Source organism: Camelus dromedarius, chromosome 4, assembly GCF_036321535.1.
Source record: "Camelus dromedarius isolate mCamDro1 chromosome 4, mCamDro1.pat, whole genome shotgun sequence".
NCBI classification, from domain to species: domain Eukaryota; kingdom Metazoa; phylum Chordata; class Mammalia; order Artiodactyla; family Camelidae; genus Camelus; species Camelus dromedarius.
This window is the reverse complement of record NC_087439.1, coordinates 88172569-88197423: the sequence shown is the minus strand read 5'-3', so window position 1 is coordinate 88197423 and position 24855 is coordinate 88172569. Positions and strand designations below refer to the sequence as shown.

At 40.4% G+C, this 24855-nt stretch overlaps 1 protein-coding gene across 1 annotated transcript in view; it reads right to left on the bottom strand.

Moving 5' to 3' along the window:
• The window catches only part of COL4A3 (collagen type IV alpha 3 chain), a 130668-nt gene that overhangs the window by 62100 nt on the left and 43713 nt on the right, over positions 1–24855 (bottom strand). Inside the window, 5 exon segments of the mRNA XM_031452296.2 lie at positions 1554–1616; positions 2218–2262; positions 2877–2921; positions 6036–6125; positions 7821–7877. Coding sequence (XP_031308156.2) covers positions 1554–1616; positions 2218–2262; positions 2877–2921; positions 6036–6125; positions 7821–7877 — 300 coding nt within the window.

Below are 24855 nucleotides of genomic sequence, written 5' to 3'. Positions count from 1 at the left end.
GTGGGGTTGCTGGATCATAGGGTTAAGTCTATTTTCAGCTTTTAAAGGGATCTCCTTACTGTTTTCCATAATGGCTGCACCAAACCACATTCCTACCAACAATGTAGGAGGGTTCCCTTTTCTTCACATCCTGTCCAGCATTTATTGTTCGTGGACTTTTTAATGATGGCCATTCTGACCAGTGTGAGGTGATACCTCGTTGTAGTTTTGATTTGTGTTTCTCTGATAATTAGTGATATTGAGCATTTTTTCATGTGCCTTTTGGCCATTTGTATGTCTTCACTGAAGAGTTGCTTGTTTAGGTCTTCTGCCCATCTTTGGATTGGGTTATTTGTTTTTTTGTTACTAAGTTGTATGAGCTGTTTGTATATTCTGGAAATCAAGTCTTAGTCAGTCACATCATTTGCAAATATTTTCTCCCATTCTGTAGGTTGTCTTTTCATTTTATTTATGGTTTCCTTTGCTGTGCAAAAGCTAATAAGTTTAATTAGTCCCATTTGTTTATTTTTGCCTTTATTTCTATTTCTATCTGCCTGGGTAGACTGCTCTAGGAGAACATTGCTACAATTTATATCAGAGAATATTTTGCCTGTGTTCTAGGAGGGTTATGGTGTCTTGTCTTATATTTAAGTTTTTAAACCACTTTGAGTTTATTTTTGTGTGCGGTGTGAGGGAGTGTTTGAACTTCACCGATTTTTATGTGGCTGTCCAGCTTTCCCAACACCACTTGTCAGAGAGACTGTCGTTTCTCCATTTATTTATAAAACAGAGACAGACTCACAGACATAGAAAACAAACTTGTGGTTATCCGTGGGGAAGAGGGCAGTGAGGGATAAATTGGAAGTTCAGGATTTGCTGATACTAACTACTATACAGAAAATAGGTAACAATACGGTCTTACTGTACAGCACAGGGAACTATATTCAGTACCTTGCAATAGCCTATAATGGAAAAGAATATGAAAAGGAATATACACATATGTATGTATAAATGAATCACTATGCTGTACACCAGAAATTAGCACAACATTGTAAATCAACTATATGTCAATTAAAAAAAAAGACAATCAGAAAGCAAGGTGGGTGGGGGAAGGGGAATTGGATGCAGGTGATCAAAAGGTCCTGTAAGCTTCCAGTTATAAGATAAAAATAAGGATGTAATGTACAACGTGGTAAGTAGAGTTAACACTACTCTGTGTCGCACACGAAAGTTAAGACAGTAAATCCTAAGAGTTCTCATCACGCACAAAGTTTTTTTTTGCGTTCTTTAATTTTGTATCAATACGAGGTGATGGGTTATTTCATGATATACGTAAGTCAAATCACTATGCTGTATAACTTGACCTTATGCAGTGCTGTATGTCAATTATACCTCAATAAAACTGGAAGAAAATAAAGAAAAAGGCATAAGAAGAAAGCAAACCATCATATTTCTGTCCTGAAGACACATATCATTGTTTCTGGCTAAAAGAAAGCCTAGCCCTTTTCTACTCCACCCTGATTTATTCATTTAGCAAAACCTTACCAACCATCTCCTGTGTGAGAAGCACATACCTTAGAACCATTGCATCCTGGCAAACCAGCAAGTCCATAAGGTCCAGGGTGGCCTGGGATGCCCTAAAAAACAGAGTGAGGCTCAAAAATGGGATATGATTAGGTCCCAGGACCAGGTGGAAACAGTGAGGAACCCATGGGGAGGGAAAAGATGCACTAATTTAGATAGTTATTTAAGTTTATATGGTTATTTAAATAGTTAAGTAGTTAATTAGTTTAGATAATAATTTAAATAAAAATCATAGCAAAATGGGCCAAATAAAAGCAAAAGTTATTAAGTGAAACATAGATATTTTAAATAAAAGAGAAGGATTTTCTATATGAAATGAGTCCATTAATATGCTGTGTGTTAAACTGGGGGAAAGGAAAGGAATGAGGGAAGTGTAAACAGAGGTAACTATTTTATTTCTACTCTATTTTATTCTGTTCCATTCCAACCCATCCCATCTCATCCCAGGCCAATCTATTCCATTCTTTTCTGCTTTACAATTTGACTTGTATGTCCTTTAAATCCACGCTCTAATATACCACGTGATCCTGCTGTGACATTTGCACCATGTAGCAAGTGTATCAGTACTCATTTTCTTGTGTTACTGCTTTACCATCTTTATTAAAATGAGATTACTTCTTACTATTCCATTTACACATTATTCCCATTACTTACTGGAAGTCCAGGAGGACCTGAAAAACCTGGTAATCCAGTGATTCCCTAAAGGCACAGAAAAGAGAAAAGGTAGCAGTAAACAAAAAGCAGAAAAACCGCTAAAAATGTTCAACCTATAAACAAAAAGTGATTTACCATTCCAATAACCCCATCGCACAGCTCTAACTGGGAATGACTAAAAACTACTTGAAAAACAAAACAAAAAAAGGCTCGACAAGTTTTGTACATCTTGCATTTATATAAACTTAAAAAGAGTTGATTAAGACTGTTTTGGCTTTTTGGGATAGAGTTTCAAGGTATAATTTGCATACAGTAAAGCGCTCCAATCTTCCGCAAACAGATTGAGGAATGCTCACATATGGGCATATGCATATATTTGGTAATATCTCCACCCCATCCAGACACAGGACCTCTCCACCACCCCAGATGGTTCCCCCATGCCTTCTCCCAGTCAATTAATACTTACCCCTGACATAAGAACCACTATTTTGACTTCTACCATTATAGACTCGTTTTACCTGCTCTTGAACTTCACCTATACGAGTGTATCATACACAACGTACTCCTTTGTGACATTTAACAGGGCAGAGTTCTTCTTTTTTTAAAAAAAAAAATGAATTTTCATCAAAGAACCACGAGAGACTGTTTGGACTACTAACCCTCACGCCTTTGGGACCAGTGAGTCCTGGAAGTCCTGGGGAGCCCTAAATCCAAATGAAAAAACAAAAGGTAAGCGCTGTGACCATTATTTGGCACTAATAAGCCCATAAATTAAAGGTCCCAGTTTTATTCACACGCCAAACAGTTTTGCGGTTGTGATGATTTCATTGTTAACACGGTTCAATTGCTTGCTTGTTTCATTGGAGCTACAGTATTTATCAGAAAGGACAAACAAAAATCCATTCAAACCCTTGCTACTCGAAGTGGGGGGTCCAACAGTAGCACCGTCTGGGAGCTTGTTAGAAACGCAGCATCGCTGGTCTCCCCCACCTCCCAGACCTATTGATTCAGAATTTGCATTTCAACAAGATTTGATGATGATTCTTGTTCACATTAGTGTCTGAGACGGCTGCTGTGAAAGCCCCACATTAGCCAGACAGCTGCCTGCCGAGGGCTGATAAGGATGAATGACACAATTGCAACGGACGGGAAGGGCAGCCAGTATTTCTGTGCACGAGAAATACTTTATTAACCAAACGTGCCTGGTGGCCACAAATAAGGACTGCCTGGCCCAGAGAGAAACTTGCTTTGAGCACATAATGCGTACATTTTGAGGGCCTGCTTCTTAGAGAATTGCCTCACACAAAACTGTTTTAACTGGGCCACTTGGTGTAAAAGTTCCATTGTCCAAAAACTTTTCATCATTCCTGAGAGTTTCAATACGTTTCGGTATTTCGGATTATTTGAGAGAAGAGTTGTTACAGACTGGACCATCAAGGCCAAAGCCAGCCTTTCTTTTCTTTTATCTTTTTTGTTGTTGTTGTATTTTTTTATTAAATTATTATATTTATTTTCCCTCAGTTTTTTTCAACAGCTTTATGATGGTGTGATTCCTGTACAGTAAACGACACATATTTCAGATGTACAATCTGATGAACTTTGAGATGTGCACAACCACGAAACCACCACCACAATCAAGGTAGCTAATGTCTCCATCACTCTCCTAAAAGTGCGAATTTTGAATTCCTGGGTGCCCAACCACGTTTCTCTCTTCTGCTGGCTGCTGTTTGTCATCTGTAGGAGGCAGAAGAGTGACTGGCAGGTTTTACTTCCCCATTAGACATTTTCTCATGCAGAAAATATCTAAAATTAAGATATGACATTTATAAACCTGAAAAATCTTTTTGGTCACGTTTGAATATTCTCTCATTGTCTGCCTTGGATCAGATGATCATGTGTGGCTATGTCTGTAAGCTTTAATATATATGAACTCATGACACTGTAATCTATGAATTTATGACAACATGGTCCACAGATTTTCTGGACTGACTTTATGGAACACCTGCTCATCATGTAACCCATACTAAGCACCATATAGCTTTTACAGCTATAATTTTAATTTATCTCTGGCTTCTTTAAAGAAATGCTAAGGAAACAAGCAGAGTGGGATATAGAGAACAAAACAAAAAGGAAGGAGTTGGCATGAGGCTGATCTTAAGTCCAGGGTTGAAGTGGCAAATTCCTTCTATCAGTGAAATGGAGGGAAATCTGAGTCCATACCCAAAATGTTCCGACCTTGAACATGTCTGAAATCAAACACTAAATGTCCAGAATCCAAAAGACTTTTTCAAAATTCAGATTAAAAGAAGAAATGAAGGAACAGAACGCATACACAAACACAACAACGTGGTAGAATTCCTGGAAAACAATACGTTTTTGCAGTTTTACTTGGAAGCTGTAGATATAGTCTTAGTTTCCTTGGTTACAGGTGTTTGATTCTGGCATCATATAAAACCAGATTTGAACTCGGATTTTTGCCGCCTGTTAGCTGTGTAACCCAGGACTAATTACTTAAGTGCTCTGAGTGTCAGTTTCCTCATCCCTAAGATGGAGATAATAACATAGGTCCCCGTAGTCATGACTGACGGGGTCCAGGTGAGCAGTAAATAAGATACAGTCAAGAAGAAATGTCCCAATGCCTGACTGACGATAAACTCCCAGGAAATGTTGCCTTTGGTTACTATTTAAATATTCTATACATTACTTATGGAATGTAAAAAGGCTCTGTGGGGATCAATTATAATTATCTTTCATAACTTATGCGTTAGTTCACAGCTTCCTGGAGGCCAGCAGCTGGGGAGGGGCCCAGTGGGTGCGTGAGAGCCCAGGCTTAAGTCCACAGCAGGAAAGAGGCATCAGCAAATCCAGTGGTTATGCAGCTTTTAGCAAATCCTCTAGGGCATTTATTTCAACAAAGCCCTTTGTTGTCTCACAGACTTTAGGATAAAAGTGTGTGCTGGGTGTGAAAGGCGGTAGGCTCTGGTAAGAACCTTAGGATGCGTGATGCTTAAGAGAAGAGGAGTGGGGGGAGAAGGGAAGCAAAGAAAGGAGGATTCCAGACACAAAGACACATGTTTCAGGGGGAAGAGAGTGATCCCCACAGTCTGAAACAAAGCTGAGGGGTCCAGGTCAGGTAAAGACACAGAGCCTCCTTCAGCCTGGGCTTTTTGGAGTTCATAGGTGATCTGGAGGTCATGGGTTTTCGGGAGAGGGGGCAGAAGGCAAATTATCACTGACTGAGGAGTGAATAGAGATGAACCACAACCAGCATGGTTAGTTATTTTGTTTTTGAAAGAAGCTTGACAGAGATAGGAAAGACAGAGGGAACAATGGCAATGGTTTGGTTATAGGACCTAAAAGATCTACAGGAAGTTTTCTATCAGTCTGGGGAATATTTTCATGCTTAAGGACAGAGAGAGAAAAACTCACATCGAAAGGGAAGTTAGAATGTCTGAGAAAGAGGACACACCCTTGGAAGCCGGTTCTAGTGGGAATCCCGGTGACTAGGAGACAGGCAGAGGAACGGGTCCTGATTGGAAAGTAAGAAGAACTAATCCTTCCATGCAGGTGTGGAAGCTGTGAAGATCAGAGAGGAGGAGGAGGGTGAGCTGGAAGATAATGATAGTTACTTGCATCCTTTTCACATAAGATGCAGTTGTGCAGCTGGGAAGACCCAGCAAAGACCGGAGCAGGAATTTGCCGCAGCGACCACCTACCCGCTGAGGTGTGGATTTCTCTCCAGGTTCTCAGCAGCCCTGGCGGAGGCATAAAGAAGGCTAAGCGGACTGGGGGTTTTTCAAGCTCACTGGCTGACATACCTTGGGTCCCTGCGGTCCAGGCAGGCCTTCAGGACCTGGGAATCCCTTCTGGCCAGGAGGACCAGGAGGCCCTGGAAAGCCTTTCTCTCCCTGTTAAAACCAAAACAAGATGATAAACACAGAACAGCAAGGCCCAGGAATAAACACACCCATATCCATTGCTTTCTTTTCTTTATGCCTTAAATGATAACATTGTGCATATTTTTCCTTGGATTAAAAAAAAAAAAAAACAGCACTCAGTAGTACATGTAACAGTAACTGGAAAGTTCTAGCTGTTACTATTTGTCTGTAGGCTTGAAAGTGTTTGCCCTTGGTCTGGTAGAAATCCTACTTTTACCCAAATGGCAGCACTCTACAGAGCAGAGAGTAAGGGAGAGGGAATCAAGAACTGAGGGGAAACCCCAGTTAGACAGATGGAGGTTGATGGAGTGTGTTTTTTGGGGGGATGGACAGAGAGTGGAGATCAGACACAAGAGTGCGTTTGGGGAGTGTGCAGAACTGCTCTGCACCTTGAAAGAACAGCGCACAGGCTATGAGCTTTCGTCCTTTCTTGATTACACAGGAATTAGGAATTCAAGGCGCTATTCGTGTAGGAGACACAGGAGAGGTATCAAGAATGACAAAACCAAAAGTGTGAGCAAAATAGTTAAGAGATGATATATGGGAAAGCCCCCAGGGATCCGAGTGAGCGAAAGGCATTTAGGCCCAATGAGTGACATGGTTCTGCCAACAATCTCCCTGGGATTACCCCTTAACAGCAAAGGCCACGGCAGATTCCGTCAAGCTACTTACACAATTAACAAATCAGATTTTTTAAATGAGAGGTCAGGTCAGCGTTTGCACAAACACTCAGTAAAAGAAGAAATAAAAGAATGTGCTAGGCCCCTCTCAATGCTCCGTTACCTTCACACACCTTGAACAGCGTCTCACACGAAGTGGGGATTCAATACATGCTTCTTGAATGCAAGAATGAACCCTAGCTTTCCAGCATGGATCTGAATACACTACATTCATAGCTTCAGGGAAAGCTCTAAATCAAACTACACATGAGTCATAGAATAATTTAAAATAGATATAGTAATTATTATAATTAGCATATAAAATTGTATGTAAATTACTTCGTCTAAAGAGCTGAAAGTATATTCCTTTAAAAATATTTTTTAAGCAGTCACCTTTCAGTATTGTTAAGCAATTCATTAGCATATCTGAGAAAAGGGTTTTGAAACAAAGGAAAAACTTTAGTTCTGCCTCTGTCTTAATTATCACAAATTGCAAGTTAATGGAGCGAATTAATGAGATTTCACGGCACTCATTTTTTACTTGGATTCTGCAATGGAGCCACTTCCTCTCGCTGAATTTTTGCCTCGGCTAGAGTGCTGCTGCAAGATGCTTCACCAGGGGGCGCCCTTGCATCAGTGCCTGAGGACAAAATCTGCGGGTTTCAATGTTTATTTTATGTCCAAGTGAGCGAATCAAGTTGTTTTCAGTGTTCCCCTGTGTTTAGCAACAATGTAATTAGGGTATACATCTGGAGGCATTCTCATAAGCTTTTTCTTTTTTTCCTTTACAGACCAAGAGTTACAGCAACTGCCCGTATTTCCACAAATTATCTGAAGCTTCCTTTCTCCCCCACCCTAGGTTAATGTTTATATACAATTACTTTAAAATTGGATGTGGGGAATGGAATATCATACTGCTGATCTTTCTGCTGCGAGTTAAAGAAGGATGTGAATTCCTTGGTGAGCTCTGCGGAGAAAAGAAGCAGAATTAAGGTTTTGTTTTTACCTTCTCCCCTTTGGCCGCATCACAGAAACACTGGCCTTTGTCTTTACAGACACAGCCCTAGAAAGAGAGAAAGAGAAAGGGTTTTGTTTAAAAACAGCTTAATGAATCCCGACTGACAGAACAAAAACAAACGTGTTTTTCTGTTCTTTGAGCATTGAACACTATTTATCAGGAGCCCTGTGATGCTGTAAGACATTTAGCAATAGAAATAGAGTAGAAAAGTGAGATGGAGGGGAGGGTACAGCTCAAGCGGTAGAGTGCACACTTAGCAGGCACAAGGTCCTGGGTTCAATCCCCAGTACCTCCATTAAAAATAAATAAATAAACCTAATTACCTCCCCCACAAAAAAGTAGAAAAAACAAAGTGAGATGTATATAGGAGAACTGTCAGATGAGTGTGCATCACTTTTATTGTATTTAAGAATTTCAACTAATTCATTTATGGAAAAGACCAAGTCAGCTATCCCCTTTTTCAGAACAATATGTAGTTAAACTGAAATTGCCATTGTCGTGGGTAGGAAGTGCTCGAATGTTTGCAAATTTCTTGGATTCAACAAAATGAACTTATATATATTTGTGTATATTGAGTGGCTTTTTTTAAAATTAAAGTGTAATTAAATTACAATATGTCAATCTCTGGTGTACAGCACAATGTCCCAGTCATGCATATACATGCATATATTTTCTTCATGTTTTTTTCCACTAAAGGTTATTACAAGATATTGAACATAGTTCCCTGTGCTGTACAAAAGATAAATGGTGATATTTTCTATAGGTAATTCTAAGGTTTTCTTTTCCTGAAATAATGTTCAAGACTGAGAAAAGATCATCAGAACCTATGATGTTTTAAAGAACAAACTAATTCACTGATGCTCATATCAAAATGTTTTTTCTTATTAAAAAACAAAACCAAAAATTTAGCTGTGAACTTGAGAGCTCTTACCCATTTAACTAGTCACTTTGACAGACTTACAACCACAGCTTTCACACCTATGCGCACGCCAGCTCTAACATAGGTCAATTTTTTAATTCCTTTCTGCCAGCAGAGAGGAATGAAGAGAGAAATCATTTCAAATACTGTATTTAAAATTTTTTTGGCCCACATTCTATGGCTATGTATTTATCTTCTTTGGGGTATGTGTTAATATTAACTAAAAATTAGCTTGTTTTCCCCAGGAAAAAAAAAAATTCATTGACAGCAGAGGCAGGGAAAGGCTAGGAGACATGCTGGTTGGTGGGAAAAATAAAAAGAAATTGCCTCAGATAGTCTCAAAGTGGGGACCCTGTTTGTGCAATCCAATAAAAATAGACAAACAAAAATATCTTTAATTTAATAGATTTTTCTAAGCCTAGGGTGGTAGTAAGCAATGCTGTTATTCAAGAAAGTGAAGTCCACAGTAATGTTCACACACTCACCACTGACCCTCACCACATTTACACGCAGCACAATTTATATGAATGGAAAGTGATTCATTGAAAAGGAAAGTCTATATTGTCCCCAAGAGTTGGCTATTTGGTATTTTTTTTGGAAGACTAAATTTTCCCACTTTCCCTCCTAGATGCTTGGGGTCATTAAGTCATATCTGACTTAATTATTTTAACCTTGTTTTTCTAAGTTTTGAAGCTTTTGTGTTCATTTCAATCACAAATTTAAGTATACTAAATATCTACTAAATTTAGTGTTCTCATCTGGTATATTTATATTCATTGGTTCTCCACGTGTGGATTTCCAGACCAGCAGCCTCACTCAGCTCACCTAGAAACTTGCCAGAAATGCAAACTCCTGGCCCCACCCTACAGCCATTGAGTCAAAAAACCCTGGAGATGCGTCTCAGGAATCTGTGATAGCCCCCTTGGGCGATTCTGATACCACAATCTGAACCAACACCTAAAACCCCAGTCTGTAGGATAGAACTAATTCTCTACAGATTCCTGAACACTAGGCCATTTGAGACACTAGTTTGCACACCTGCTTTTTGCTGGTGATGCCTTTTCCCCTCTCATTCCAAGAAAGGAGGCAGGTTTGTGTGCGCCTCACTTTAAGGATGCTCTTGCCCCTGGGCTGAAAGCAAAAGCTGCCCGAAGACAAGATTTCTCCTAGCTTTTGTTGCTGGAGGCATAAGGACCTGTTGAGGTTGGTCCCAAGAGTGGAGGGACCAGCATGCTGCTCCCACACGGCGTCTGGAGGAGACAGCAGGGACTCAGAAAGGAAAGGCCGAGCCCTACACCCCAGGGGACCAGATACTGGGGCGAGGAAGCTGGACTTGACCTGGGCAAGGACCTGGTGCCCAGGCTTACACAGCATGGCGGCCACTGTTTCACGGAGACCGTGAGCATCTCTGACTCCTCTGCCTCCCAGACACCACACAATACCTGGATGCTGAGCATCTCTGGACCACAGGTAGGAGGAGGCAAATTGGCAATCCTCTAACCCTTAAGAAGGTGCATAGAGGCCATCTTAATTTCATTTCTTGGAGTAGAAGTCATAGTCACTATATACTCTTGGGAATCTTTCAGTCTTAGCTTGAGTAAATAAATGTTTGCTGAACTCCTCCGAGCTAGATCAGATCCCCCTTCTAAATGACTCCATGGACCACTCGCTGTTATATGTTTAATGTATATTTTCTTTGATGACCCTAAGCCCCAGGAGAGAAGGGATTGTCCAATCTTGTTCACACTGGCAACCCTGGTATATAATATTCCTGAACAAATGCTTGTGGACTGATTGAATGGGTCAATGAGTAGATGGACCCCTAGGATCGGTTCATATCCACATTGGTCCTGGAATTTCAAGACATATGATGTATGTGGCTATTGGTGGACTGCCGTGACTAAGATGTTTTTTATATAAATGTGTACAGACTCTCCGTATATGAGCTATGAACAGTTATGGCTGGAATAAGAACGAAACTACAAGCTTGGCTATTTTAATACGTGTTAAAATTAACACAAGGCTAACCAGTTGTTAGTTGTTTCAATATAAAAATTTTTTGGAAAAATTTTAAACCCTCAGAAGAACTGAAAAACAGGCCAATAAATACCTCTATATCTTCTCTAGGTTTACCAATTGTTAACATCATGTCCCGGCCACTCACTGAATTTCTTATTTGTCTCCCTCTCTCTCTACACAAACACACACACACACACACACACACACACACACACACACACACACACACACACACTTTCTTGCCAAACCATTCAAAAGTAGACCTTGGACACCATGCATGGCACTTCACCCCTAATACTTTTGCACGCATGTCCCCAAAACAAGAGTATATCATTATCTAATTACAGCGTAATTTTCCAACCTAAGAAATCAACATTGATACAATAACTTCAAGTTATACTAGTTTTTAAATAAGATCTTGACCCTTACAAGGCCCTTGATGACCATTAGAAAACAAAAAGCTGTTTCATTGTTAACAAATCTTTTATTTCATACCAGAGGCCTGGTTTTAATCACTGATTTCACCTGTAATCAACACATGAGGTCCGATCTTAACGAGTGACTGTCACAGGTCCAAGAAGCTTTAGGGCTCACCCGGCTGCATCTGGAGTTCCGTGTGGGACTCTGCATGTGAACGCTTGTTCCCTTGAATCCCCTCCTGCCTGGGGACTGGCCTCCTATCTCCACCCACAGCACCTGTGATCCCTGTTCTTTGTCATCAAAACTACGGTACCTGATTTTTTACATTACTGTCCCTGAGTTTGGATCTTGAACTTTCAGGGGTGACATATTTAGCTTTTGCTTGTATTTGGTTTCATTGTTTTCATATGAGCCCTTATTTGGTAGTTTGAAGCCAGTTGGTTGGTTAGTTGGAAAAGTTAGTGAAAGCCAGGAATCAAAAACAAATAATAGCCAAGACATGGAAGCAACCTAAATGTCCATCGACAGGTGACTGGATAAAGAACTTGTGGTCTGTATATAAATGGAATACTACTCAGCCATAAAAGAATAAAATAATGCTATTTGTACCAACATGGATGGACCTGGAGATTGTCATACTGAGTGAAATAAGCCAGAAAGAGAAAAATAATATGTGATGTTACTTATATGTGGAATCTAAAAAAATGGCACAAATAAACTTAATTATAAAACAGAAACAGACTCACAGGCATAGAAAACAAACTTGTGGTTACCAGGGGAAAAGGGGGGGCGGATATAAGGATAAGTTGGGAGTTCTGCATTTGCAGCTACTAACTACTATATATAAAATAGATAAACAACAAGGTCTTACTGTGTAGCTCAGGGAACTATATTCAATATGTTGTAATAGCCTATAATGGAAAAGAATATGAAAAGAAATATACGCATATATGTTTAACTGAATCACTATGCTGTACACCAGAAATTAACATAACATTGTAAATTGACTATACTTCAATAAAAATTAAACAGATACATAAACACTTTAGGCATTTTATTTTAACTTAAAACATATAAATGCACACTAATTCTTCACTCTTGTGAAATAGAGCCAAGGTCTTTCCTTTGGGAATGGGCTGCTGTTCAGAACTCTATGGCATCGTTCTTGCTAAGTCATACCCTTAAAAACACTGCCAGTAATTTCCAGTTTTGGTTTTTTTGAAACTGGCCGATTGCTTAAAGATGCCTGTGGAGCATTCTGAGTACAAAGTCCTTCCAGATATGAATCCATGTTTCTGTCTAACTTTTTAAATGTTTTCTCAGCCATGCTTAAGTGAATAGCAGTTTTTCTATCAATTTTATTTGTATCAAATCCTCCAACATAGATTTCACAGAGATATGTCTTTTTATGCATTTGTATTTAAGCAATTTGCTATTTAATATTTAATTAAATTACTTTGTTATAATAATAAGCACAACTGGCAGAAACCACTAACTCTTGGCAATCATAAAACTCCACCATGGAGCGGGTGTATGTTGGTGTGCTAGGAAAGCCTGTGGGTCACCAGGGGGCAGCAGGCAGTGGGCATCAGCTGGTCTGCTGCATAGAAGGTCTGGAGAGCTCTGGTCAGTCGGGCTGTCAGTCAAAAGGAGAGTCACTGAGAGAGAGTCTATTGTACTATCCACTCATCTGCCGTGTCAGCCACATGTAGGTGATCAGCTCCGTTGGCGAGACTTCAGAGCCACGTCTAGGGCTATGTTTCTGTGCCCAGGTGTGCAGAACTGGTCCAAAACGGTTCCAACTTTAATTTTCAGTTGAATTGGCAAGATGTGGCCTGCCTATATATCTGCACAATTGGACTGACGAGGACTTCAGAGGACATGACGATTTTGCTGACATGTGGATGATCCCTCCGCCTGAATGAATAAACTCAAACTTAGAGTCAGGGCAGCTCTGGCAGATGTTCAGCAAGGACTGCAGAGAGCCCTGCACGGGGCCATGTGAAATCAGGCACCTCGCTGTTTCTGGATGATGACAACAGTAGCCCCAGACTCAAGACATTCATTTCTCTAAATTGTGTGCCTTTTCTTTAAATAAATTTTTATCTTTTCAAATATATATTCATAATTCAATATTTTAAATATGTTTTTTGGCTAAAAGATAACAGTGGCCATGTTTTCGCTTTTGTTGAGTCTGATTCTTTTTTTTTTTTTTTTTGGAATCGCTTTTGAAACACCATGATTGTATTAATGGAATATAACCATTAATTAGTATTCAAATGCTAATGCACTTAAAAACCAGTATGGCCAAATAGTACTAACTCATACACTCATAAAATCATAATGATGGATATTTCTTAAACAACATTTTAATGGTTTTTCCTCTTCCAACAGTAAAGTACCTCTTAGTTTCCATATACCTTAATGAAGTAAGAAATCATTTGTCATGAGCAGAAAGCTCTTAACAATGACTTTATGGCTTTTCTTCCCCTGCCCTCAATAACCATTAACACATCAGGAAGTGGTCCAAGATTACATGATGTTTTAGCACTGTTGCATATTAAACAGTTAAACTTGTGAGACCCATTCATTTAGCAGTCACATTCATTTTTTTATGACCTTACTTAGAATGCAAAATAAACTTTGAGAGTAGAGAATTCTAAAAGGTTAAGAAGTCCAGAAACCACAGGCCTACAGCCAGATCTGTATGGAATCTATTTCCAGATTTGCCAGCTACTATTTGGAGCTTTGGACAAATTACTTAATCCTTCCAAGTTACTGCACCTGGAAAGGAAGATATTAATATCTAGTTGTCACCAGGATGCCTGCGGAGTGCGCTGTGCTCTGTAAGATACCCAGTCACTGGGAGCTGTCCCTGTCTCCTTTGTTGCTGCACCACCTCGTACCTAAGGACACACACGCTGACGTCTGATATGTTTTTCCATCAGTCTGAACTAGCCACCGCCTTCCCTGACATATCCTCCTGCAGCTGTTTGTCCGGTGCTGAAGTACCAGTCCTGGACCACAGTAGGAGAGACTAAAAAGTATTTTTGTTAAACTGCAAATGAATTAAGTGGTACTTGTTAAACAGTTGTCTTAGAGTACACGAACTATATTAGTTGATTAACCAAATATGATTTGTACATGAGCCTAGAAACAATTTGTTTTATTTGTTTAATAAAATAAACATTGGGGTTTGAAATCCCAATGAGACTTGAAGCTTCTAAACGAAATGTGGCAAATCGATTATGTTACCAAAGGAGCCAGCACTTTTGGGAATGCTGATCGGTCAGCTCTCGCACTTTTCTCTGTTTCAATGTCTGTGGTGCCTGTGTATCGTTCATGTATCACCCATGAATTGCCTGTGTATCACCCATGTATCACCCAAGTATCGTCCATGTACTGCCTGTACATCGCCTTCTGTTCTGGGCAATGTGGCAGAGGGGTTAAGGGTACCAGCTCCAGGGCAAACTTCCTGGGTTTAAATCACAGCTCTGCCAAGCTACCTGACTTGAGGTAATTCCCAGTGCCTCAGTTTTCACACCTGTAAAGTGGGGTCAAATGTACTAACACTGGTAAAGCACTTAGACATGTACATAAGATGCCTACTGAGGGCTGTGAAGAAAACCAGTACACATCTCCCCCAAATTCACCTCATTGATACACAAATTATTCTGAGCTGAAGGCAATGAACAAGCACTAAATGGGGGTGGGGTTATAGCTCAGTGATAGAGCACGAGCTTGGCGTGCACAAGGTCCTGGATTCAATCCCCATCACTTCACTAAGGGTTAAATAAATAAAAATTTAAAAACAGAATAAAAAGAAACAAACAGAAATGAAAAAGAATCATTAAATGCAGAAAAAGCTCCCCCTTTTCTGCCTACATTCAAACAGAATCTTCTCAGCCCAGAGATGGCACTAGAGGAATCTGCAGACAAACCCTGTGAAATTAGCCCTTATCTCCCAGTTACTTTTTCAGCATTTAACACCCCACACCCTTTGTCTTATCAATTCTTCACAAATGTATTGTTTCTTTGTCTAAAAGGTCTAAATGCTGCCTACTCTTATCACCTCTTTGGGTCTTCATTCTCTTTCCAAGGCTCCCATGCACATGTAAAAAAATTTTCTTGAATGTGTATGCTTTTCTCCTGTTACTCTGTTTTTGTCAGTTTAATTTTCAGACCCAGCCAGGAACTCTAAGAAGGTCTAGAAAAACTTTTTCCTCCCCTACAGCTGTTACAGAGAGCTATCAATCAGGTGGGCTATTACTAATTGATTAACTTAATATTGCTATTTAAATGCTCCTGAGCTGAGGGCTTAGGATGTTTACTAGTCTGCAGGGAGGAACTCTGTCTCACAATTACACCCCTCCAGCCCTGGCAGGCAGTATAAAAATTATCCTTTTACTCCTCAAGCTAATAAGGGATGGGATTAAGCACATACATTTTTTATTGTTCATTAACAGGCCAGGAAACAGTTTCCAAGTAAGCCTGGGTGTTTCCTCATTCGCCTCTCCCAGCATCGCATGCCCAGTTTCCATGCATCCCAGTGAAACAGAAGTGGCCTTCCCAGCCCTCCCTCCAGGCTCCCCTCCCCCACCCCAGCCCTGCCTGGTTTAGCAGAAGGGGAAGTTGGCAGCGTTCAAAGCTGGTTAACACTCTACTGAGCAGCCCTGTTGATTTTGCATTATGATTATTGACCCTCTGCCCAGCCAATAGCCAGAGGCGAAAGTTCTGTGTGTGAAAAGAAGAGCTGACGGAGTCAGGCGGGCTGCCAGACAGACTCCATGAGCTGTCCTTTGCTGGGTCCCTCCATCCGTGTCTGCCTTAAGCAACTGACCATGAGCCCTGGCAGCGTGCCCTCCAGTGATGGAGGTTGACATCCAAGCCCCGCATTCCCGCAGTGGCCCCTTCTTCCCTGCCCAGGAGCCACTGTCCCCACACTTGGATAGCGCAGAAATCTCACTGCGACTGCCACTCCCTCTTTCTGTCCAGAGAGCCATCACTAGTCTAGACACCTAAACCAGCCACCCGTTTTTGGATTTTCTGGACCACAGCAAGCGTACAGATCACTGGCTCTGACAAAGAAGGTGGCAGTCAGAGGTCCCTGGTACATTTGGGAATAACCAACACGATAAGGAAGTTCAGGCTGTCCCGCGTGAAGCAGTGAGTGGTATTTATACCTATAATCATTAACTCCTGGTTCTCTCTCTCTCTTTTTTTTTTTTCCCTTCTTGCCCTAAGAGGTTTTGCGTTCAGTGGGACTAAGAGGTCTTTGCCATTTACATAAGATTAATAGACTCTACAAGATACCATGTAAAAGGTGCTTTGGAGAAAATGAACTTCAATAAGCAGGTTAATGATACCAGTAATTAACATTTTTGGTGCACCCATCAGGGCTCTCTGCCCTGTGCACGATCTCCCTGACATCTGGTAACAGTTCCGTGAGGCAGGTGCCCTATTAGCCCATTCTTCTAGATAAGACAACCAGGATATGGAGAGGCTAGCGGCAGTCAGGGATGGAGGTGGGGAATCTGAACCCACGTGGCTGGACCCATGCCGTATTCTCAACTCTAAGCTATATTTCATTATTGACTGGCCCTCCGGGCACCTGGGGCATTGGAGGAGGGAGAATATGCACCCCCCGCCCTCCCCCTGTGCCTGTGCTTCGATGATGGAATAAAATCCCAGCGATAAACAGAACGTGGTTGTTCATGAAATCAGCTGCATAAACCAGAGGTTGGCACACTGCAGCCCACAAGTCAGATCCAGTCTGTCATCTCTTTTTGTGCAGCCTGCAAGCTAAGAATGGTTTTTGTATTTTTAAACAATTGAAAAAAATCAAAAGAAAAACAATAGTTTGTAATATATGAAAATTATGTGAACTTCAAATTTTGGTGCCTGTAAGTAAAGTTTTGGATTTCATCGCTAAAATACTTGTGAGTATTTGTTTTTTCTCCTTTGTTATATAGGTACCTATAGAATAGCCTTGACTTTGCCTCTTGACTCTTTATGGAAAAAGCTTGCTAACCCCTGGTGTCAATTATCTTCTATATATTTTTTTGTGGTGGTATAAAAGTTACACTAAACAAATTAAGATAGAAACTAAGGAATTTATTAGCTCCAAGCTCCAGTGAGAGATGGTTTTCTGCCTCTGAGTGTCAGACAAGAATTTTTCTATTTTCCTCCCATCCACCCTTATTAGCCTCACCTCCCCTCCATCACACTTCAGTCCAAGGTTATGAAGTTTGGGTATTGAAAGAACCCAGCAGATCATCTAATCCCAAATTTCCTAGTGTTTTGGACTTTTTAGAGCTGTAAAATAAAATAATTTTTAAAATGGACAAGGATTGTCTTATTTCCAATTTGCTTCTTAAGGACAATGACCACTTACAACCATGAGTAAATGAAACCCTCCCCACCCACCAATCAACAGTGAATCTATCATCTACCAGTCATCATTCTGTAAAAATAAATGAATGAATTAAAAAAAAACTATAAAGGAAACAAGTACATGCTCACAGAATACAAGATGGTCCTTTAAAATGAAAACTTTCCTTCTTAAAGAAATCTTATTTTTCTCATTCACCTTAGTCTGGTGAAAATCTACGTGGTCAGTTCAGACATGACTTTGTGAAGCATTCAGCTAGGTCTGACTGCCTCTCTCCTCTGTCCATATCGCTCTGGTAGGCCACTGTTTGTTCAGTGACCCACTGCTGCACGGTTTTCTCTTTGAAAGATGACAGCAAGTTAATCTCATATTGCATAAGGCATGCTAATAAATTAATTAAAAAAAATCTATCCTGTAACTGACATGACTTTTAAGAACCAATGCTTTTTATTTTGTTTTATTTTATTTTATTTTTTCATTAAAATATTATCAGTTTATAATGTGTTAATTTGTGGTATACAGCTTAGTAATTCAGTTATACATACATTATATTCCTTTTCATATTCTTTTTCTTTATAGGTTATTACAAGATATTGAATATAATCCCCTGTGCTGTACAGTGGGACTTTGTTGTTTATCTATTTTATATACAGTAGTTAGTATCTGCAAGAGAACCAATGCTTATCACACACACACACACACACACACACATCTGCCACAAATGCCACGAATGGTAGAGAAATTCAAACTTCAAACAGTAGAAACTTTAAAAACTTCAGGCAGAGACACATGTTGGGAGATGAGGCCCCTTAGTTTGCTTGCTTGGTTTGCCTGTGTTTAAGACCACATCTTTAAGAAAATATCTTTGATAATATTGCTTAAAAAGTAAAATGTAACTTGTATACAAAACTCACCTCTCCCTTTTTCATTTGATAATCAGTGAATGAGCCCCTGCCAACTGACCGCTGAACCCAGCACTTCAGGGTTCTAGTGATCTCTCCAGAGCAGGCTCCTACAGACGGGGCCGGTCTCCCTGGGGGAGCTGCCCTTAGCTCTTGTCCGTGTGGAGAAAGGCCATATGCCTTCACCGCTTCCACAAGCTGCTACTTGGCTCACTGTACCAGTGGCCAATCTAAAGTGAATTTAAAAGTCTTACATCTTTCAGCTTTGGTTCTGGGAGGGTTGCTAGGAGTTTTTAGAAACCTTGTACTTAATCATGGAAATGAAAGACATTTTCAGGAGAAAATCCATTTTGTCTTTGTGAACCTTCCTTAAAGCCAAGGAAGAACATTAGGAAGCTGGGACAAGACCACTTTCCCAGATGGAAGCCTTCTTTGGATTCTGGGGAAGACTCCGATGTCACATTATCTGGAAACATGGACACTGCTTAAGTAGCAGTCCCAGCCTGAATAAAGCAGGAAAATCAGGCTCATGTGAGAGTTAATCCAGAAAGATTGACTAAATAACAACCTTTATGTCCTCTCCTTTTGAAAACCAGAATAAGATGATGGATAAAGAATAAAAAAAGTATCAAGTCACAAGTAAAACAGGTGAGAAGACAGAACCAGATGAAAAGTGTCAATTACTTTTTGGAAGATGGTGGTGAGTGGACCCTTCAAGTCAAGTGGCTGGTATGCTTGCGTGGACATAGAACATATTCTCTGTCCCCCAAAAAGAAAAGATACAAAACCAGAAAATAAAACAGACAAACTCGAAAACCAAGATGCATGTTCCTGATGAACAAAATGCAACGGCAACACACAGCAGTGGGAGGGGCTGATGCCTTAAGCAGCTGGAGTCTAGAAGCCAACTCAGAAGTGGTACCCAGGGAGTGGAGAGCGTGAGCCAAGAAACACCGTTTTAACACTATTTGCATTGGGTTCATGGAAGATTGCCAACAGGGGCAGCCCTAAAAATGTGGGCACCCATAGAGGAGAAAGAGAAAAGAAACAACAGAAGTTGGAAGACAGAGCTGCGGCAGCCAGCCTTCAAGATGGCCCCAGTGGTGCCTCGTGCAGGGGTTCATGCCTTTGTGTGGTCCCCTCCCACACTGAGCCAAGGTTGGTCTGGATGACCAGACAGAATAAGGCAGGTGAGATGTTATGTTACCTCTGAGAATAAGTCATGAAGAGACACTGTGACGCCTGCTCTCTCTCAGATTACTTGTCCTTGGGAAGCCAGCTGTCAAGTCAAGGAGCCTTACAAAGAGGCACACATAACATATACTGAGGAACTGAGGCCTCTGGTACCAATCCTGTGAATGACCTATTTTCAAGCTTATCTCCCCACTCTGTCAAGTCTTAGGTGACAACTGCCCCAGTCCACAGCTTGACGGCAACTCCATGGAAGATTCTGAGATCTCACCAACCAGCCAAGCTGCTTCCAGATTCTTGACACTTAGAAAATGTATGAGATAATCTGTGTTTACTGCTTTAAACAGCAAAATCATAAGATGACTTGGTAGGCAGTAATAAATATTACAGGGGCCCAAGTGAAATAGAAAGTTTGATGGAAATAATAAAGGAGAAATTCTGGAAATCTCCCAGAAAATAGGATGAAAGGGAGAGAGATGCATAGTAAGAAAAAAACGCTAAGGTTTGACGGTCAGTCCAGGTAGTCCAGTGTCTGTCCAATAGGCGTTTCAGAAGACAAAAGAACAAAGTTAGAGAGGAGGAAATCATCAAAAAAAAAAAAAACCAAAATACAAGGAACAAGTTTCTAAAGTGAAAAAATCAGTGTTCAGATTGAGAGGGCTTACTACTACTGTGTCTTTCTCTCACAAACACACACATCTGAGGCACATTGTGAGAACCTTCCAGAACACTGGGAACAAAGATCCTAGAAGTAAACAGCACCAACAAGCAAGAGTCACCTACAAACGTCGTGGAGGTCGAAATGGCATTGGATGTGTCAGCAGCAAGACCACGGGGGCGGTATGGCATGAGGTCTTCAGGATTCGGAGGGAAATCGATTTCCAACCCACACTTTCTACTCACCAAATGGTACATGAGTTTGAGAAGACACACTTTCAGATGTATAATGAATCAAAAATATTACCTTCCAGGCACCTTCCATAGGAAACTACAGGAAGATGTGCTCTACCAAAAAAGAGAATTAAGTCAAGAAAGGGAAAGACGTGGGATCCAGGAGCAAGACGTGACTTGGAACAAGTGTCCCAGACAACAGTGGTACAGCGGACCCAGACTGGAGCCGGAGGGTTGGGGCCCCAAGGGGACACTAAGGAAGCAATAAAACTGTTGAGGGTGACAGTAGAAACTTTTAAAACCAGGACAAACAAAAGTTTGTCCAAGAAAGTCTACAAACATGCAAAGTAATGTCTCAGCAGTGAACAAAATGTCTAAGATCATACACTATTGATTTAACCAAAAATTATGCTATAAGCATGTTGAGAAGACTTGAGGAAAAAGAGGGAGGAGGGTCATGGAAGAGTTCCCCCCTAATACATGCAGTTAATACATAATGTCAAAATCAGCACATTGAGAAATAACGCTATAAGCCTGTGTTTCAGAAATCTAGAGGCAAAAAAACGGAAGAAATAACGACAAGTGCTGAAAGCAGTTGCCCCTGTGGAGGGGAACCTGGGAGAGGGGAACCAAAAGAGGGACTTTGCTTTTGTTCTAAGTCTTTAATATGACAAGTATTTAAAAATGATCATTATTATTTTACTATCTGCATATTTTACCTTGCTAAAAATTAACAAGAAAAAAATAAAGTTCACCCAGAACAATAAAAAGGAAAGTTCATGTTAAAAACAGACACTTTAACTTTGATAATTTATTGTCTTCTCAAGCGAATAAGCATTCTAAATTCATCTTAAGTGATGTTTTCCTCCAATTTGGAAAACTACCAATCTTGTTTTAACTTCCTGGTAGTAAAACAAAAGTACAATCAGAATAAACACAGGAAAATTTTTTAAGTAAAATGATTCAGACATGTGATGGAGAAACCTTAAGCTGACGATTCTCTGCAGATAAAGATAAATCCAGAGGTGGCCTGAGCTCCCACTTGTCAGTGGTGGAGACCTACCATCCCCGTTGTTATAAATCATGGCAGGTTCAGACTGCAAGAGGCCTTGGAGTTCATCCATCTCATACTGATTCTGAGATTGGTCCAGATTTTATCTGGAGCCCGGAACTTTGAATTTTCCCTTAGATACAGAAGCTGACTGCATTTTGGAGAGACTGCAAACTTAATGCTTAGAGGTGGTGATGCATGCAAACCCTCCGGCTCACAAACCTGCAAGCTTTGTCTGGCGGGGGGTCCTCACCTCAGAGAAGGGTAACTCTTTATGGCTGAATTGGGCTCAGGCACGATTCCTGGCTTAGGTGGGTCACCACTATGAAAATATCTTCTCCCTAAAAGTGGAGGATAGTAGATGCTGTCCAATGAACATTTTTTAAAAAAAATTTTCAGTTATGTTTTATTTTTTAAAAAAAATTTTTATTAAATGTAGTTGATTTACAGTGTTAGTTTCAGGTGTACAGCAAAGTGATTCAGTTATACACATACATACACATACATATTTTCTTTTCAGATTCTTTCCCATTATATGTTATAAGAAACTGAATATAGTTCCCTGTGCTGTACAGTAGGTCCTTGTCCAATGAGCATTTTGATTAGGGTTGGACATAAGCCAATAAATCATGAATACAACTTTCTGTAAAGGATAAGAAGAGAATCTGTTACCCTGAATTTGCTTTTTAAAATATATATATATATATAAATGTTTGGGATATTTTTGTTGCATTTGTCACGATTAGCATCCTTCTTTGATGGCAACCAGTTCAAATCCAACTGTAATTCAGGAAAATCTCTCTTTCATTTCATGGTATTCCAACTAAAATTTAGGATGGCAGCTTTCAACTTTTCATATCCATTAATTACCTGGCGCCCTTGGCAGTCATGCTTTTTCCAGGACCCCATCCTCAGAGAGTAGGTCTGAGGGCCTGGGATCTGCATTTGAAGTAAGCAGCCTAGAAGACTGGGTGTCAGGGGTTCCCCAGACTGCACGTTGAGAGTCTCCTCAGCACATCAAGCATGAAGCAGGAACTGGGACTCACTTGGAAAACTATGATACTATTTTCTGTGCTATTTATGAAATAAGAAAATAGCATTTATTTAAAAAAAATAGAGGCTAGGTGGAATGAATCACCAACCGTAAGTAAATTCCCCAAATTGCATTATGTCACTTCCCTGATTAAAATTACTTGTTCATCAGCACGATGCTCATCCGCAGGGTGTATGAGGCTCTTTGTAGTCTGGTCCCTCTTCCCCCCCAGCCTCGGAGGCCCTTCCTCCCGCTCACTCTCGTTCACATTCCTGTGCTTTTCCACATGGTCCTTCTTTGGCCTGCATGCCCTCATCTCACTACCCGTTACTCTGCTTGGCTAAGTTTGGCTCATTCGGGAGCAGTTCAAAGGTTACCTCCTTCCAGAAGACGACGTCCCTAAATCCTTTAGGTTGTCAGAGGCTCTCTCCTCTGTGTTGTGCATAACTGCTCTTATAATCCATACCTAATTGCTTTGTAATTATTTGTTTACATGCTTTTCTCTGTTACCCGATGAAGTTTCCCATAGGAGGCCACACTTACTCAGCTCTGTGTTCCCAGCAGGGGAGGGAGTTCACAGGGCAGGTCTGGGGAGAGAAGCAGTTCTCCCAGGGGAGATGCTGTCTCTTTAGCTGCGTCATGTGACATCATGGGCCTGTTTGAGTATAACTATACTGGAATGGCAGGAGTCGAGTCATTATGCATGGAAGGGTATACAGAGCGATTTAACAAATACCCTTTTGCTTACCACCCGGAGTGAGAAATAACACATTACAAATGCAGGTGGAGTTCCCTGTGTTGTCTCTGAATCATCAACTAAGTTTGTTCTTTAAAATTACCTTATTCTGGGGAAACTGAACAAGTGGCTTCTCTGTCCTGCTCTGATCCACGATTGGGAGAAGAGTGGTGGAAATTGAGATGTTGGGGAGATTCAGTCTTCAGCAAGCACAGGAAATCAGAAGGAGAAGCTACCGAGAAAATGCAGACCTCAGGGGATTTGCAGAAATCTTGGGCAGAATTTGGACTTTGCATGGATTTGAGATGACATGCAAAGAATTCAAGTAGTTTTAAACCTCAGAGGATAGGATACCCTGAGATAGCACTGGGGCTACAACTGTAAACCATAGATGCTCAATGAACGTTGACTCTATAAGACAGATTACAAGCTGCTAAATACATAAAGTTGGTGGTAAGTGTAATTTATATAATTGTATCACTATATAAAATATATGATTATAATTACAGCAAGGTTAAAAATGAAGCCAGGCAGATGTCAGGAATAATATACGATGTTTCACAGCACTGAAGACAGACCGTGAAGAGATAAGCACGTGACTATCACGATGACAGCTGGAGTGAAACATCCTACAAAAATAAATAAGGACGTGTAAGCTGCGTCTCTGGAAAAACAAACATTTGGATATTTTGGACATTTTGATGATTGACTGGATTTTTCTTCTCATCCAGATGACAGGAGTCAAGTAAATAAAATCTTAGGAGCAGATAAAGGAGAAAGCCACGTGAGAATTAACCAAGTCCTTAGGATTAGCACTGGGGGAAAAATCCACTAGCTGGCAGAGTGTAACGTGATATATGGGAGGAGAACTAAGAGAAGAGTGAATGCATGAGCTGGGAAGCAGAGTGAATGGAAAAGGCAAAGACCAGAGAGAAATACTGGGTCAGAGGACAGAGATTTACAATCCATGCAATTTTATTTTAGAACAGAAGATGAGTAAATTCTGCACAATGGTGATATCTGTTTTGTTGAAATACAAAAAAAGAGATATGATAAATGGAATTTTTATTAATTCTGTATTTTAGAATAAAAAAATGCAAGTAGGCAAAAATAACATAATTTAGAATGCAAAGCAATTGAAATTCAGGTCACTCAGTTTCTAAATGTTAAGCATCAGGTATCTGTTGGAGCTCTCTGAGTTCTATTTGCACACTCTCCTAATATTTGCTTTGCTTTGCTCCTAATATTAAAAATATCTTTTTGTTGCTGCCGAAATAGAGTTTGATTGTTCAGAGCAGGCGTCTAGATAGCTTGCTTCACTGTTAGTTTTGGAAGGAAGACCACACAAAGAACAACAAAAGTGCGTTTAAATGAGTCTTCTTAAGACAGAGATGTAATCAGTATCATAGCCTAATAAAAAAATGCAATGTTTTCACATGACATCTTTCCAAATGCGAGACTTTATTTAGA